This window comes from Schistocerca nitens, chromosome 3 (genome assembly GCF_023898315.1).
Source record: "Schistocerca nitens isolate TAMUIC-IGC-003100 chromosome 3, iqSchNite1.1, whole genome shotgun sequence".
NCBI lineage: Eukaryota > Metazoa > Arthropoda > Insecta > Orthoptera > Acrididae > Schistocerca > Schistocerca nitens.
Genome location: NC_064616.1, coordinates 251,292,232 through 251,308,140, shown reverse-complemented (window position 1 = coordinate 251,308,140; position 15,909 = coordinate 251,292,232). Strand labels below are relative to the sequence as shown.

The 15,909-nt window shown below is 44.7% G+C and overlaps 1 protein-coding gene across 1 annotated transcript in view; it reads right to left on the bottom strand.

The window, feature by feature from the left end:
- The window catches only part of LOC126249563 (glycine receptor subunit alpha-4-like), a 303,930-nt gene extending 288,250 nt beyond the window's left edge, over positions 1-15,680 (bottom strand). Inside the window, exon 1 of the mRNA XM_049951226.1 lies at positions 15,645-15,680. Coding sequence (XP_049807183.1) covers positions 15,645-15,664 — 20 coding nt within the window. The 5' untranslated portion in view covers positions 15,665-15,680. The remainder of the gene's footprint in view (positions 1-15,644) is intronic.
- Between the last annotated feature and the right edge of the window lie 229 nt (positions 15,681-15,909).

Sequence of the window (15,909 nt, the reverse complement as noted above, 5' to 3'; positions counted from 1 at the left end):
ACTCAGCCTACACTGCATTCATCAGGATGTCACTTTTTCTCCAAATACCCACTGTGTCGATCTGTACAAATACTCTTCTGACTTTAGTCTAATTGATTGGCTTCCAAGCACGTGGGAAACCAACTCTGTTCCCCATGGATGAGCATATCACAGATCTAATCTCACAAAATACACATGACACCCAATTGTGAGGAGAGTTATAAACTGTGAGTGTTAAAGCAATTCCAAGTGTTTTAGCAGTTCAGTAACCTCAAGGATACCAGTGCCTAGTTCTACTAGATAGTACTTAAAGTATCATGTTTTAAACATAATTCAGACTAAGGATGTATACACCATCACCACCACCACTACCACCACCATCACCGCCGCCACTGTCATCATCATCATCATCATCATCGTCATTTATTATTATTATTACCATCACCGTGAGCCATTCGACATCAACAGCTATATAATGACATCCTCTAAACTTCATCATGCATTATGGGCCATAGCAACATTCATCCATGTTAATCTTGAATATTTACTAATGCCATGTACCCACCTACTTTGATGTCATTGTCTCGATCTTTTGTTAAGTATTCGAATCCAGCCAAGAACTTACTTGGTCACACTATCACCCATTAACATGGTTATGAGCACTTCCCGTCTCCATTTCCTTTTCATTACAGTCATAATTATGTCTTTCATTCCATTTTCCTCTCTCTCCTAGTAATCGTCCATCAGCATCTCTCCGTTACTCATTGAACAACCCTCTGTTTATGAAAATTCTTTACGTTCGAAGTCAAAACGCCTCCATTTATGTTAATGACTATTCCGTAATTCTCACTTAGGTGCCTGGCAGAGGGTTCATCGTACCATCTTCAGACTACTTCTCTACCGTTTCAATCTTAAACAACGCGTGGGAAAAACGAACACTTAAATCTTTTCATGCCTATGTAGGTTGGTGTCAACAAAATATTTCCGTTTTTGGAGGAGAAAGTTGGAAATTCAAATTTCGTGAAAATATCTCGCCGTAAAGAGAAACGCCTTTGTTTTAATTTATCACCCAAACTTGCGTATCATATCCGTGGTACTCGCTCCTCGACTTCTCGATAATACAGAACGAGCTGCCCTTCTTTGAACTCTTTCAGTGTCGTCTGTCAATTCTGTCTCGTAACGACCCCATACCACTCTACAGTACTTCAGAAGAGGACGGACAAGTAAAGTATTGACAGCCTCTTTAGTAGACTGTTGCATCTTCTATGTGATCTGCCAATAATACGCAGTCTTTGGTGTGCCTTCCCCACAACTTATCTAGGTGATCGTTCAAAAAACGGCTCTGAGCACTATGGGACTTAACATCTGAGATCATCAGTCCCCTAGAACTTAGAACTACTTAAACCTAACTAACCTAAGGACATCACACACATCCATGCCCGAGGCAGGATTCGAACCTGCGACCATAGCGGTCGCGCGGTTCCAGACTGAAGCGTCTAGAACCGCTCGGCCACACCGTCCGGCGTTATTGACAACTGCTATGACCTGTAATTCTACATGATTGTCAACTGTCTGCTTAGTGCCGAAAACTATTTAGTTTAACAAAAGCCACCCAGGGAAGTTGCACTCTTCAGGTTATTTTTTTTTCTGCTCATTCATCCGTTGTTATCTACTGTGTTAAATGTGAAAACCAAACAACTGGTTCTATGACTTCATTGGAATTTATACTGTTTTCTTTTCAATGTCTTGGTTATAAACTATTTTAGAATTATGATATTGATATGATTTCTTCCGTTCCTTGTTGATTTTACTTGCAATGGAGGCAAGAAAAACACAGCGGCAAAGTAATGGTGCTTCATGTGTATTCAATGAACAGATTAAAAAATCTGAAAACTTCCTCTTGAGCTGTGTGAGTATATTTTTGGTGATATGAAGTCATACTGCCTTTCTCCAACTAGAATTCTTAGTTCCGCATTATTACAGTGAAGTGTTAGAGAAGCTGTAGCATTGGAATATATCTTCTTCAGTATCCGAATAATTGATGAGTCATTTAATCATTTCTCACTGGCTGTTAGTATAGATCTTGTTGAAACCGAATCAAAAGCTTTTTCAAATTCTATGAATCTCAGGCAAAGCGTCACATCATACTTACTGCTCCATTCTGTGCCTTTCCATTCGGGCTTTCAAGTGGTCCATTGTCTCATTTCCACTTCTAAAGCCAGCTTGTTTCCTTTTTTATACCTTCATAATGTTTCTTTCTGGCTAATAGGTCTATAGTTTAATATGTAAAATTTGGTTCAAATGGCTCTGAGCACTATGCGACTTAACTTCTGACGTCATCAGTCGCCTAGAACTTAGAGCTAACTAAACCTAACTAACCTAAGGACATCACACACATCCATGCCCGAGGCAGGATTCGAACCTGCGACCGTAGCGGTCGCTCGGCTCCAGACTGTAGCGCCTAGCACCGCACGGCCACTCCGGCCGGCATGTAAAATTTGTCACCCTTTCTGTGCAGTAAAACATTTACAGTATCGTTGCTGTTTTGGAGATTCATCTTACTCGGTAGACATTCTGTGAAGAACTTTACACGTTCGTTTTCCTGTAGCTACAATCATAGAACCCATTGTCTGGGGGTGGCGGCGGCTATGTACCGCCGGGTACTACACCAAACGCGTGCTCTGATACAGGACAACAAATTGCGTCGAATGGACATCCTCATACGAACACATTATGTCAGCACCTATCTTGTCTCCAAACTGAACTATTTTGGGCATGTCCTTCTCTTGACAGTTACGATAGCCGACAGATTTCAAGCAGCATATGGACATTTCGTGAGCTCCGGTCTTCTTTTTAAAGTCCGATACGCCACCCTGACACTGCCGCAGCGGGCGGGCGGCATCGGTTTCACTCATGTTTATAGCCGTGCGCGATCGCTTTATCTCAACACTATGCGTCGCACGTGGACCTCTGCCCACACCAATCTGACGGGCAGCCTGATAGCTGAAGTGACACCACACTCTCCACATTCCCCGATTTCTGTAGGACACACTTCACCGGCGATCTCCCACATCAGAGAATTCTTGATTGACCTCAGATACTTAAGATCAGACCTTCCGACGAAACGGATGCCCAGCACAAAAGACTATGATCGCCTTTATCAACAGCAGCAGCCTCTCGATACGGTCGCACACAGACATCCCGAAGTTGGCTGGAACGCTGTGTGGCGAGCAGTACACACGCCTTTTCTACCTACGACGGTGCGTTCATTGTGGTACGTGGTTGTGAACAGGAAGTTTGCTACTCTTCAGAGGCTACATTCCATTCATCTGACGGACGACCCCTTGTGTCCGACATGCTCAGTCGTTGATTTGGATGCACACTGCCTGACTCGTGCCACGACCACCGAGTGCTGACTGCTCACATTGCGCATGCTGGCATTGCTCTTGCGTTGCCATTGCCGGAGTCTATCTCCCCTGATGATGTATTGCGCCCCGACGCTGTATTTTTTCCACCGGCCAGGACGAACGCCGTTAACTAGCTAACAGCCATGGCCCATTACTACATATTTCGAGATGCTCACGAAGGCACACTCGAGTTTGGTCTTTACTGATGTCGACACATGCAGTCTTCAACCCCCACCCGAAGAACAGGCTCCACTTCTCTAATTATTTAGGTTCATTATTTGCGGATCCTCCTGCTCACTGGGGCGTTCCGGGTATAAGAAGCTGAACCTGAAGAAGAATCCTGGAGCATATTGATCCACTACGGACGGAACGGGGGGGGGGGGGGGGGGGGGGGGGACCCATACGAACAGACGAGAAGACGACTGGGACGCTCGGCTACGGCAGTTGTAGGATCTTTTTCCTAATAAAACTAAATTGATTCCATACATACAACAAAATATAATAAAAATTCAGTAAATAAATAAATAAAATAACACAGAAAAATCCGCTAAATACCCTCCCTGATCCTTCGATCCTAGAACACGTTGCATGGGTATGGCGACGGGATGGCCAGGCTTCCGGTGTCGACCCATGCCCTACCCGTCGTCCTGCACCTGCAACGGTTATTGAAAAAAAAGGGTGGGGGGGCAACATCTTTGATTCATAATCAAAACGTCTTCGGTCCCGGGTTCGAATCCCACCGCTGCTTAAATTAAGATTAATAATCAGATTCTGCCAATGGCCTTGTCAAAGAGGGCGGAGAAACGGACAGAGGTTCAGGGCACTCTCTTGTCCTAGTGGTGGGAAACTGCCGCTAAGGGCGGAAGAATCAGCAATGATCAACGGCATGAGGATGCAGAAGGCAATGGAAACCACTGCATTAAAGACACGTAACGTGTATTCACAGGACGTGTGGCATGTAACTGAAAAAGTGCCATGATGATCTCTCCATTGGCAAAAGATTCCGGAATAGTCCCCCATTCGGATCTCCAAGAGGGGTCTGCCGAGGAGGATGTTACCATGAGAAAAAGACTGAATAATAAACGGAAGGATAACGTTCTACGAGTCGGGGCGTGGAATGTCGCAGCTTCAACGTGGTAGGGAAACTATAAAGTCTGAAAATGAAAATGGAAATGCTCAATGTAGATATAGTAGGGGTCAGTGAAGTGAAGTGGGAAGAAAACAAGGTTTTCTGGTCAGATGAGTATAGGGTAATATCAGCAGCAGCAGAAAATGGTATAACAGGAGTAGAATTCGTTATGAATAGGAAGGTAGGGCAGAGAGTGTGTTACTGTGAACAGTTCAGTGACAGGGTTGTTCTTATCAGAATCGACAGCAAACCAACACCGATAACGATATTTCAGGTACACATGCCGACATCGTAATCTGAAGAGGAAGAGATAGAGAAAGTGTATGAGGATGTCGAAAGGGTAATACAGTATGAAAAGGAGGATTAAAATCTAATAGTTATGGGGGACTGGAATGCAGTTGTAGGGGACGGAGTAGAAGAAAAGGTTACAGGAGAATATGGGCTTGGGACAAGGAATGTGAGAGGAGAAAGACTAATTGAGTTCTGTAACAAGTTTCAACTAGTAATAGCGAATACTCTATTCAAGAATGAGCGTCTGCCATGTAAGCAGGAGATCCCGGTCTCGAGTCCCGGTCGGGGCACACATTTTCAATTGTCCCCGTTGAAATATATCAACGCCTGTAAACAGCTAAAGGTCTGGATTTCATTGTAACTTCATCTCTCTGTTACTTACTGTAGTATTTGCCGTTGGCAGACCATACATGCAGATCTAAAGATCCAGGTTTCAGTACCTAGTTGGTTCGAATGTTTATTCTGTTGCTAATCGCTTTCTTAATCTCAGTCAGTGAGCTGTTTCAGTTAAAAATGTCAAGTGTGTCGTGGTTCGAAGTCCATGCTTAACTTTAGGTTCCTTTGTACACGGCTAGTTAAGTCAGTTCAAAGCCCATACAACCTCCAACAGGACCATACATAGCAAAGCACTCTGGTGATCATAGCGACTTTGTACATTCCTCGTCACATATGGCAGTTAGATAGAGGAATTCATTGATAAAATTGCGCGACCAACTTTACCAAATAAGGGGCTTAAGTTGCCACCTAGGCAGGCGTATTAGCCACTGAGACACCTTGGCACAGCGGTTGACACAACTGCACGGATTACCATGGCACACCTTTCTCCTCAATCCAAATTCTCATTGGCACCCCAGTCTACTTTAAATTCCCACTTACACATGAATAGAATTGCCGTGTCTCTCCATGTTCTGGAATAGCACCTCAGCATCGAACGTAAATGGGGTTCAAATGGCTCTGACAAGGGAACCTCCCCATCGCACCCCCCTCAGATTTAGTTATAAGTTGGCACAGTGGATAGGCCTTGATAAACTGAACACAGATCAATTGAGAAAACAGGAAGAAGTTGTGTGGAACTGTGAAAAAATAAGCAAAATATACAAACTGATTAGTCCACGGGTCGTATAGGCAACATCATGGAGAATGTGAGCTAAGGAGCGTCGTAGTCCCGTGGTAGCGTGAGCAACTGCTGAACTAGAGGTCCTTGGTTCAAGTCTTCCCTCGAGTGAAAATTTTATTTTCTTTATTTTTGCATAGTTATTATCTGTCCGTTCGTTCATTGACGTCTTTGTTCACTGTAATAAGTTTAGTGTCTGTGTTTTGCGACCGCATCGCAAAACCGTGCGATTAGTAGACGAAAGGACGTGCCTCTCCAATGGGAACCGAAAACATTTGATCGCAAGGTCATAGGTCAACCGATTCCTCCACAGGAAAACACATCTGATATATTCTATACGACACTGGTGACGGCATGTGCGTCACATGACAGGAATATGTTGCCGACCCACCTAACTTGTACACTTGGCGAAGGGGTAAAAAGATTCTTCTATCTTACCCGATTTAGGTTTCCTTGTGGATGTGATAATCACTCCCAAAAAAGTGATGAAAACATAAGAGTTTGTCACATAAACTGAAAATAAAAAATTAAACTTTTCACTCGGAAGATTCGAACCAAGGACCTCTCATTCCGCAGCTGCTCACGTTACCACGAGACCACGGCGCTCCTACGTTCCGAGTGTCCTTGACCGTGCCTATCTTCCCATGAACTACTCAGTTTGTATATTTTGCTTATTTTTTCACAGTTCCACACAACTTCTTCCTGTTTTCTCAATTGATCTGTTTTCAGTTTTTTAAGGCCTATCCACTGTGGCAACTTATAACTAAATCTGAGGGGGGTGCGATGGGGAGGTTCCCTTGTGAGCACTATGGGACTTAGCCGGCAGGTGTGGCCGTGCGGTTCTAGGCGCTTCAGTCTGGAACCCCGTGACCGCTACGGCCGCAGGTTCGAATCATGCCTCGGGCATGGATGTGTGTGATGTCCTTAGGTTCGTTAGGTTTAAGTAGTTCTAAGTTCTAGGGGACTGATGACCACAGATGTTAAGTCCCATAGTGCTCAGAGCCATTTGAGCCACTATGAGACTTAACTGCTGAGGTCATCAGTCCCCTAGATCTTATAACAACTTAAACCTAACTAACTTAAGGACATCACACACATCCATGCCAGAGGCAGGATTCGAACCTGCGACCGTAGCAGTCGCGCGGTTCCGGACTGAAGCGCCTAGAACCGCTCGGCCACTTCGGCCGGCCTGAAACCCAGGAACAGGTACTTACACATATGAAATGTTACAGTTTCAGAGACTTCACTGATCTCATACACATACGATTTTATGTATATAGATTGAAGCGGCGAGTGGAAATCTGTACCAAGGATGGGGATTGAACCCCAGTCTCTTGCTTACTACTCAGGTGCGTTAGTCACTAACCCACCTCAGCACAACTGTTCACACAACTGCATGGATTACCATGGCACATCTCCCACCTCGATCAAAATTCTCATTGCCACCCCAGCCTATTTTAAATTCCCCTTTACACACGAAGATATCCTCGGCAATTCTGTTCGAGTGTAAGTGGGAATTTAAAGTAGATTGGGGCGGCAGTGAGAGTTTGGATCGAGGAGGGAACGCACCTGCCTAGTAAGCAGGAGACCTGGTTCCATTTCCAGGCTTTGGTACAAATTTTCACTCGTCACTTCAATATGTATACTTAAAATTACACTCCTGGAAATTGAAATAAGAACACCGTGAATTCATTGTCCCAGGAAGGGGAAACTTTATTGACACATTCCTGGGGTCAGATACATCACATGATCACAGTGACAGAACCACAGGCACATAGACACAGGCAACAGAGCATGCACAATGTCGGCACTAGTACAGTGTATATCCACCTTTCCCAGCAATGCAGGCTGCTATTCTCCCATGGAGACGATCGTAGAGATGCTGGATGTAGTCCTGTGGAACGGCTTGCGATGCCATTTCCACCTGGCGCCTCAGTTGGACCAGCGTTCGTGCTGGACGTGCAGACCGCGTGAGACGACGCTTCATCCAGTCCCAAACATGCTCAATGGGGGACAGATCCGGAGATCTTGCTGGCCAGGGTAGTTGACTTACACCTTCTAGAGCACGTTGGGTGGCACGGGATACATGCGGACGTGCATTGTCCTGTTGGAACAGCAAGTTCCCTTGCCGGTCTAGGAATGGTAGAACGATGGGTTCGATGACGGTTTGGATGTACCGTGCACTATTCAGTGTCCCCTCGACGATCACCAGTGGTGTACGGCCAGTGTAGGAGATCGCTCCCCACACCATGATGCCGGGTGTTGGCCCTGTGTGCCTCGGTCGTATGCAGTCCTGATTGTGGCGCTCACCTGCACGGCGCCAAACACGCATACGACCATCATTGGCACCAAGGCAGAAGCGACTCTCATCGCTGAAGACGACACGTCTCCATTCGTCCCTCCATTCACGCCTGTCGCGACACCACTGGAGGCGGGCTGCACGATGTTGGGGCGTGAGCGGAAGACGGCCTAACCGTGTGCGGGACCGTAGCCCAGCTTCATGGAGACGGTTGCGAATGGTCCTCGCCGATACCCCAGGAGCAACAGTGTCCCTAATTTGCTGGGAAGTGGCGGTGCGGTCCCCTACGGCACTGCGTAGGATCCTACGGTCTTGGCGTGCATCCGTGCGTCGCTGCGGTCCGGTCCCAGGTCGACGGGCACGTGCACCTTCCGCCGACCACTGGCGACAACATCGATGTACTGTGGAGACCTCACGCCCCACGTGTTGAGCAATTCGGCGGTACGTCCACCCGGCCTCCCGCATGCCCACTATACGCCTTCGCTCAAAGTCCGTCAACTGCACATACGGTTCACGTCCACGCTGTCGCGGCATGCTACCAGTGTTAAAGACTGCGATGGAGCTCCGTATGCCACGGCAAACTGGCTGACACTGACGGCGGCGGTGCACAAATGCTGCGCAGCTAGCGCCATTCGACGGCCAACACCGCGGTTCCTGGTGTGTCCGCTGTGCCGTGCGTGTGATCGTTGCTTGTACAGCCCTCTCGCAGTGTCCGGAGCAAGTATGGTGGGTCTGACACACCGGTGTCAATGTGTTCTTTTTTCCATTTCCAGGAGTGTATATATACATAAAAAAAGGTTGCATCACCCCGGTTCCCAGAACTCCTGAAGATAGATGCAGACTGTGAATATTGTATCACAGACACAGTCCCTTTGACTCTTCAGAGATGACACTAAACCCGCCCAAAGATGTAAGCAACAATGCACGAGCAGCGCCTATTCGACAGAGGGGGTCCGGCAGCCGATCAGTTACAGTCATTCCACCAGGAAGGAGGTACACAGCTCGTGTTGTCTGTAGTTCAGCCATACCTAGAAGGTCAATACCGCGGTTCGATCGCGTCCGCATTGTTACTTTGTGCCAGGAAGGGCTCTCAACAAGGGAAGTGTCCGTGTGTCTAGCAGTGAACCAAAGCCATGTTGTTGTGACATAGAGGAGATGCAGAGAGACACGAACTGTCAATGACATGCCTCGCTCAGGCAGCCAAAGGGTTACTACTACTGCAGTATATGACCGCTACCTACGGATTACGGCTCAGTGGAACCCTGAGAGCAACGGGCACCATTTTGAATAATGCTTTTCGTGCAGCCACCGGACTGTCGTGTTACGACTCAAACTGTGCCCAATAGGCTGCAAGATGCGCAACTTCACTCCCGACGTCCATGGCGAGGTCCATCTTTGCAACCACGACACCATGCAGCGCGGTACAGATGGGCCCAACAACATGCCGAATGGATCGCTCAGGATTGGCATCACGTTCTCTTCACTGATGGATGTAGCATATTCCTTCAACCAGACAATCGTCGAAGACGTATTTGGAGGCAACCCGGTCAGGATGAACGCTTTAGACACACTGTCCAGCGAGTGCACTTCCCTTTCGTCCATCTTTGTCTTGCTTTTTCAGTTTCTGTTCTTGTCCGCCCCCAGTAGCTGAGTGGTCACTGAAACAGAATGTCAATCCTAAGGGCCCCGATTCGATTCCCGGCTGGGTCGGAGATTTTCTCCGCTCAGGGACTGGGTGTTGTGTTGTCCTAATCATTATCATTTCATCCCCATCGACGCGCAAGTCGCCGAAGTGGCGTCAAATCGAAAGACTTGCACCCGGCGAACGGTCTACCCGACGGGAGGCCCTAGTCACACAACATTTACATTATGTGTGCCGACGTACACCGCTGGTTGTGTATGGAAGACTCCATAACGGCTGTATGATACGTGAGTGCCATCCTTCAGCCGATAGTGCAACCATATCAGCCGCACATTGGCGAGGCATTCGTCTTCATGGACGACAATTCACGCCCCCATCGTGCACATCTTGTGAATGACTTCCTTCAGGATAACGACATCGCTCGAATAGAGTGGCCAGCGTATTCTCCAGACATGATCCCAATCGAACATGACTGGGATAGATTGAAAAGGGTTGTTTATGGACGACGTGACCCATCAACCACTCTGAGGAATCTACGCCGAGTCGCTGTTGGGGAGTGGGAAAATCTCGACCAACAATGCCTTGATGAACGTGTGGATAGAATGCCAGGACGGATACAGGCATGCATCAATGCAAGAGGACGTGCTACTGGGTATAAGAGGTGCCGGTGGGTACAGCAATCTGGACCACCACCTCCGAAGGTCTCGCTGTACGATGGTACAACATGCAATGTGTGGTTTTCATGAGCAATAAAAAGGGCGCGAATTATGTTTATGTTGGTTTCTATTCCAATTTTCTGTACAGGTTCCGAAACTCTCGGAACCGAGGTGATGCAAAACATTTTTTGTTGTGTTTATCTGTACAAGACCAGTAAAGTCTCTGACACTGTCATTTCACTTGAGCAATGGAAATTGTCTCATAATTCGTTGTTCATATGAGGAGATGCAGAAATCAGTCAAGAAAGAGACGAATAACCCACTGGAATAGATTTATTTCATTATCTCATGATAAAAAATTTTACATAAGAAGTTATCTAAATGTACGGTCTGGAATGAAAAGTTTCACATAAAGTTAAGTTACCAAAATAGGCAGTAATATTTGCCTAGATATATCAGTCACCTCTAACCTTTCTGACCAGCTCAGACTCTCCACAACCATGGAAAATGTAGAAAGACTTTTAATTTTCATGAGTAGAATGACAATGGACAATCTGGCATACTTTGTTTTAATTTGTGACGTCATTTGCACACCTATGACTTCACAAGCCACCCCCCCAATCTATGATGTCAACATCATGATGTAGCAAGCCACACTCACTTTACATAACGCCCCATTGGCGGGAAATTTAAAAATACCCACAAAACCAGTAAATCAGCATGTTGCCAGTATGTTGAAAACTATCTGAACGATTTGAATTTTATCAGGTAGTATTTAAAAATCTCCAAACTACTTGTCTTATTTATGAAAGTAGGTAAGCTTCACCTAAATTGTAGAAATTGGGACCATGTTCAAAAAGTCTGAATGACCACAATTTTTTGCACCATATTCAAATGTATCCGAACAACCTATATAATTCATAAAAAAATATGTAAGCATGTGCATATACACCCAATTACCCATCCAGACTCGCGCACTCTCTCTCTCTCTCTCTCTCTCTCTCTCTCTCTCTCTCACACACACACACACACACACACCTGATTTTTTGCGCCATGTTCGAAAGTTTCCAGACAACTTATATTTTTTATCAGAATATGTAAATTTCACCTAAATGTCCTCTCTTTTTGATGTCACACGTGAACGACACTGCCCTGGTCTTGAGGATACAGTTTCGGTCTCTATAAACTATTGCCAGATCCGATAAACAACACACATTAAGCCACCAGGGAATCGGGCCATTCTTCTTAAGGCCATCGACCGCAGAGAGTCCGGTAGGCATCTTCTCTGTGCCATGCTGCACCGTTTCTGACCGTGTACACAGTGATTATGGGTGTGGGACTACTCGCAAATACTACGCCGTTTGATAGGTGCCCTGACGTCATTGTTGGCGTGGTTGTTCGTTGATCGGAACTCCATCTTCCGTGCAGAACACGATCGTACGGACATCTGTTGACAATTTGTATGATTATATCGTGTATTAGACACAGGGCGGGAAAATAGCGGTTTGTTGCTTTAATTTTGAACACCAGTGAGTCCGCAGCTCGTGGTCGTGCGGTAGCGTTCTCGCTTCCCACGCCCGGGTTCCCGGGTTCGATTCCCGGCGGGGTTAGGGATTTTCTCTGCCTCGTGATGACTGGGTGTTGTGTGATGTCCTTAGGTTAGTTAGGTTTAAGTAGTTCTAAGTTCTAGGGGACTGATGGCCACAGATGTTAAGTCCCATAGTGCTCAGAGCCATTTGAACCATTTTTGACACCAGTGAATAAGTGTACAAAACACCCGTCCTCTGTTGAAATAACATGCCAAGCAGGCAGCTGATATTTAGTCTTTGGCCTAGATGAGGCTGTACACAAAAGCGAACCTGACCAAGCACCGTTTTAGGGTGGAACACTAAAACAACATTCACAATGCATTACAATGTTTATGTCAAGTGTTAAAACATTACCTTCATATTTAACATGTTCATCAAAATATGTAAATGGTTTAACTTAACAATGTTTCTATGGCTAAAATATCTGCAAGACGTAAGTCACAAGAAACACACGACGTTAATGTCAAGCGTTGCAAAGCTATGGGTTGTTGTAATTTCGATCTTAGGCTTAGTTGAGGCTGCTTTAAATTGTGTTACATAGATCGAACTTTCATCATTTGGCCTTTTTTAGAAGTTTCTCTGTAATGGCACCTCACCAAGCACCGTTTTTTAGGGTAAGAAGATAATGCATTATGTATTACACTAGGTTTTTTAATAACTGACATTGGACGTACCTGTAGGTATGTTCCATTGGAATTCTATAAACAAACGTCACAGTTTCTGACACTGTAGCACAACAAACGGTAATAAAAATTTTACATTTTGACGAGATGTTTAATGCATTGTATCACCTAAACCTAGTGAGAGAATGTAAACATTTATAGTAGCAGTTTATAAGAAATGAATCAAAGAAAATCCTAACAGTAACACTAATTTACTGCTTTGTGATCGCATACACGATTATATGCAAAGAACTTACAAGTAAGAACTAACAGAGATCACAGTGCAAGAGAAACAGTGGATTTGGGACTAGAGGCTGATACAGGTCTGATATCTTTATACTGCTCAAGGAATGAGATGAGAGTGGATGCCTAATAATCCATGAAATTTCGTACGTTATTCATTATACCGAAGAAACGTGAACTTCACTTTAGGGGGTGACCAACTGATGTAATGCTTGCCTTAATGTACTGAACGAATGCATAAAACTGCTACATGTCAACGTTGTGTAAGGGTGAGGGATTTGTATCTTTGCTGCAACTGCTTCATGAAACTAGACCGAGATATCTTGGAAGAGTGCCACATTACTAAGGAGTTTTTCAGTGGTTAGTCCATTTTTATTTATATTGAAAACGTGTTGAAACAGAGGAAAAGAAATTCTACGTGTCGTAAGTACAAATCAGAAATATCATTTTCAGCGTTCTCATTTTAGTACGAGGGAAAATTAAATATTCCAATTATATTTTCCGGAAACTGGAAAAAAAGGAAGAAAACGGTCAATACAAACAATACAATAAATACAGAAAATAAAACTCAAAACCATATGGTTGTTGCTATGTCAGCTACACATGTTCATTCTCAGAAAAAGGAAGGAAGATTAGGCTTCAACGTCCCGTTGGCGCCGGGGCCATTAGTGACAGTGAACATGCTCGGATCGGGAAGGGAGGAAAAAGTAAAGCGGCTGTGTCTTTCTCAAAGGAACCATCCTGGAATTTGCCTTATGAGATTTAAGGAATCCATAGTAAATCTACGGGCAGTGACTTGAACTACTGTCCTCTGGAGTTAAGGTCAAGTGATCTACCCACTAAACCACCTTGTTAACAAAATTTGTGTGTTTCAAAATGACGAGAATAGATGTGATATTTTAAGCGAAATTGAGATGATAAGAAAATATATCTATCGAGTACTTTCACTTCTTAGGAACTACAGAAGCCTAAATAAAAAAGGAAGCTTACATTGATTTTGCTATAAATGTAAGACACGGAATTTAATTGGGAGAAAACAGTGTTAAGCAGCTATCCTCGAACAAATTTTGTGAGAGGAAAATTAGCAAAATACAGTAATCAGGCCATAGTAAGAATTACATTATCAAGCAAACATTATAGCTAGTCAAGGCTGTGGTGGATATCATTGGCAACAAGGAACAACAATGATATGTTCCGCAACTCTCAACGGAAGAAAGTGGACTACCAAAGAAAACATTAATTTGTACTCAGTTTTTCCCCACAGAACAAAAGGCAATTCGGTGGAGCATCAGACAGATACTACAGGGACCAAAAACCTCCAAATAGATGGAACTAACGGACTGTATGGTGAGTGAGAAGTGAGATGCAAGGAAATGCTGAATATGCCGATGGTGGTTTACAGTATTGAAAACCTGCTAATTGAACTAGCATTGGTAAATCAAGTCTATAAGAACATGTAGATGAATTAAAAGAACACATGAAAATAAAAAAATGCACATACAATTGGACACAGGGTACAGCATTATGAGAGAAAGTATATGTCCTAGGGGGAAGAACATTGCTTAGAAACTTCCTGGCAGATTGAAACTGTGCGCAGGACCGAGACTCGAACTCGAGACCTTTTCCTTTCGCGGGCGAGTGCTCTACCGACTGAGCTACCCAAGCACGACTCACGCCCCGTCCTCACAGCTTTTTAATTCCACCAGTACCTCGTCTCCTACCTTCCAAACTTCACAGAAGCTCTCCTGCGAACCGGTAGAGCACTTGCCCGCGAAAGGCAAAGGTCCCGAGTTCAAATCTCGGTCCGGCACACAGTTTTAATCTGCCAGGAAGTTTCATATGAGCGCACACTCCAGTGTAGAGTGAAAATTTCATTCTAGAAACATCCCCCAGGCTGTGGCTAAGACATGTCTCAACAATATCCTTTCTTCCAGGGCTGCTAGTTCTGCAATGTTCGCAGGAGAACTTCTGTGAAGTTTGGAAGGTAGGAGACGAGGTACTGGCAGAATTAAAAAGCTGTGAGGACCGGCCCTGCGTCGTGCTTGGGTAGCTCAGTCGGTAGCACTTGCCCGCGAAAGGCAAAGGTCCCGAGTTCGAGTCTCGGTCCGGCACACAGTTTTAATCTGCCAGGAAGTTTCATATCAGCACACACTCCGCTGTAGAGTGAAAATTTCACTCTAGAAACATTGCTTAGCTTAGAAATGTGTCAAATCCATTTACTGTCAACTGGACGCAAAATTCATTTCTCAGTATTAAACCATAATAAACCTATTTGCGTACTTCTCGAAGAAATTGTGATTATCAAAAATACCGATGTAAAGAAGTTATGGATAACTGTGTATTATTTGAAAAAATAAAATAAAAAGTAAAATTTGAATACTATTTCATTCAAATAACAAGCAGGTTCAGCAGGAAAATGATTTCTTTTAATCAATATTTGATGGCTGTGAAAAAAACCAAAGAGACAACAACTGTAGTCATTAACATGTTGACTAGGTAGGGACATTATGGTATGTGTGCAACCAATGTGATATTTATTCTGATTTACGAATCGCCAGTCTTCCAGACAGAGTCCGGCCCGAGCAATAAGCAGAACAGATTACACAGAAAGAAGGCGAGCAGCAGAAACTCACTGTGCGTGTACGGCTGTCATGCAGATAACGGCCGCCAGAGAGACTCCCACGAGGAAGGCCCTCTCCCTCATGTCAGGCACCTGCAACAAGCACTGCTTGTAACCAGACAGCTTCAAACGTAGCAAGTTCAAATACCTCCACCAATTACAATCCAACTCCTTAAATAATTTTTATTTCTTGTTTGTTTTCTGTTATACACGTAAATGTGTATACCACGAGTACATGCAATAAACTGATAAATCCTATCCGTTCCGTTTTTCACTAA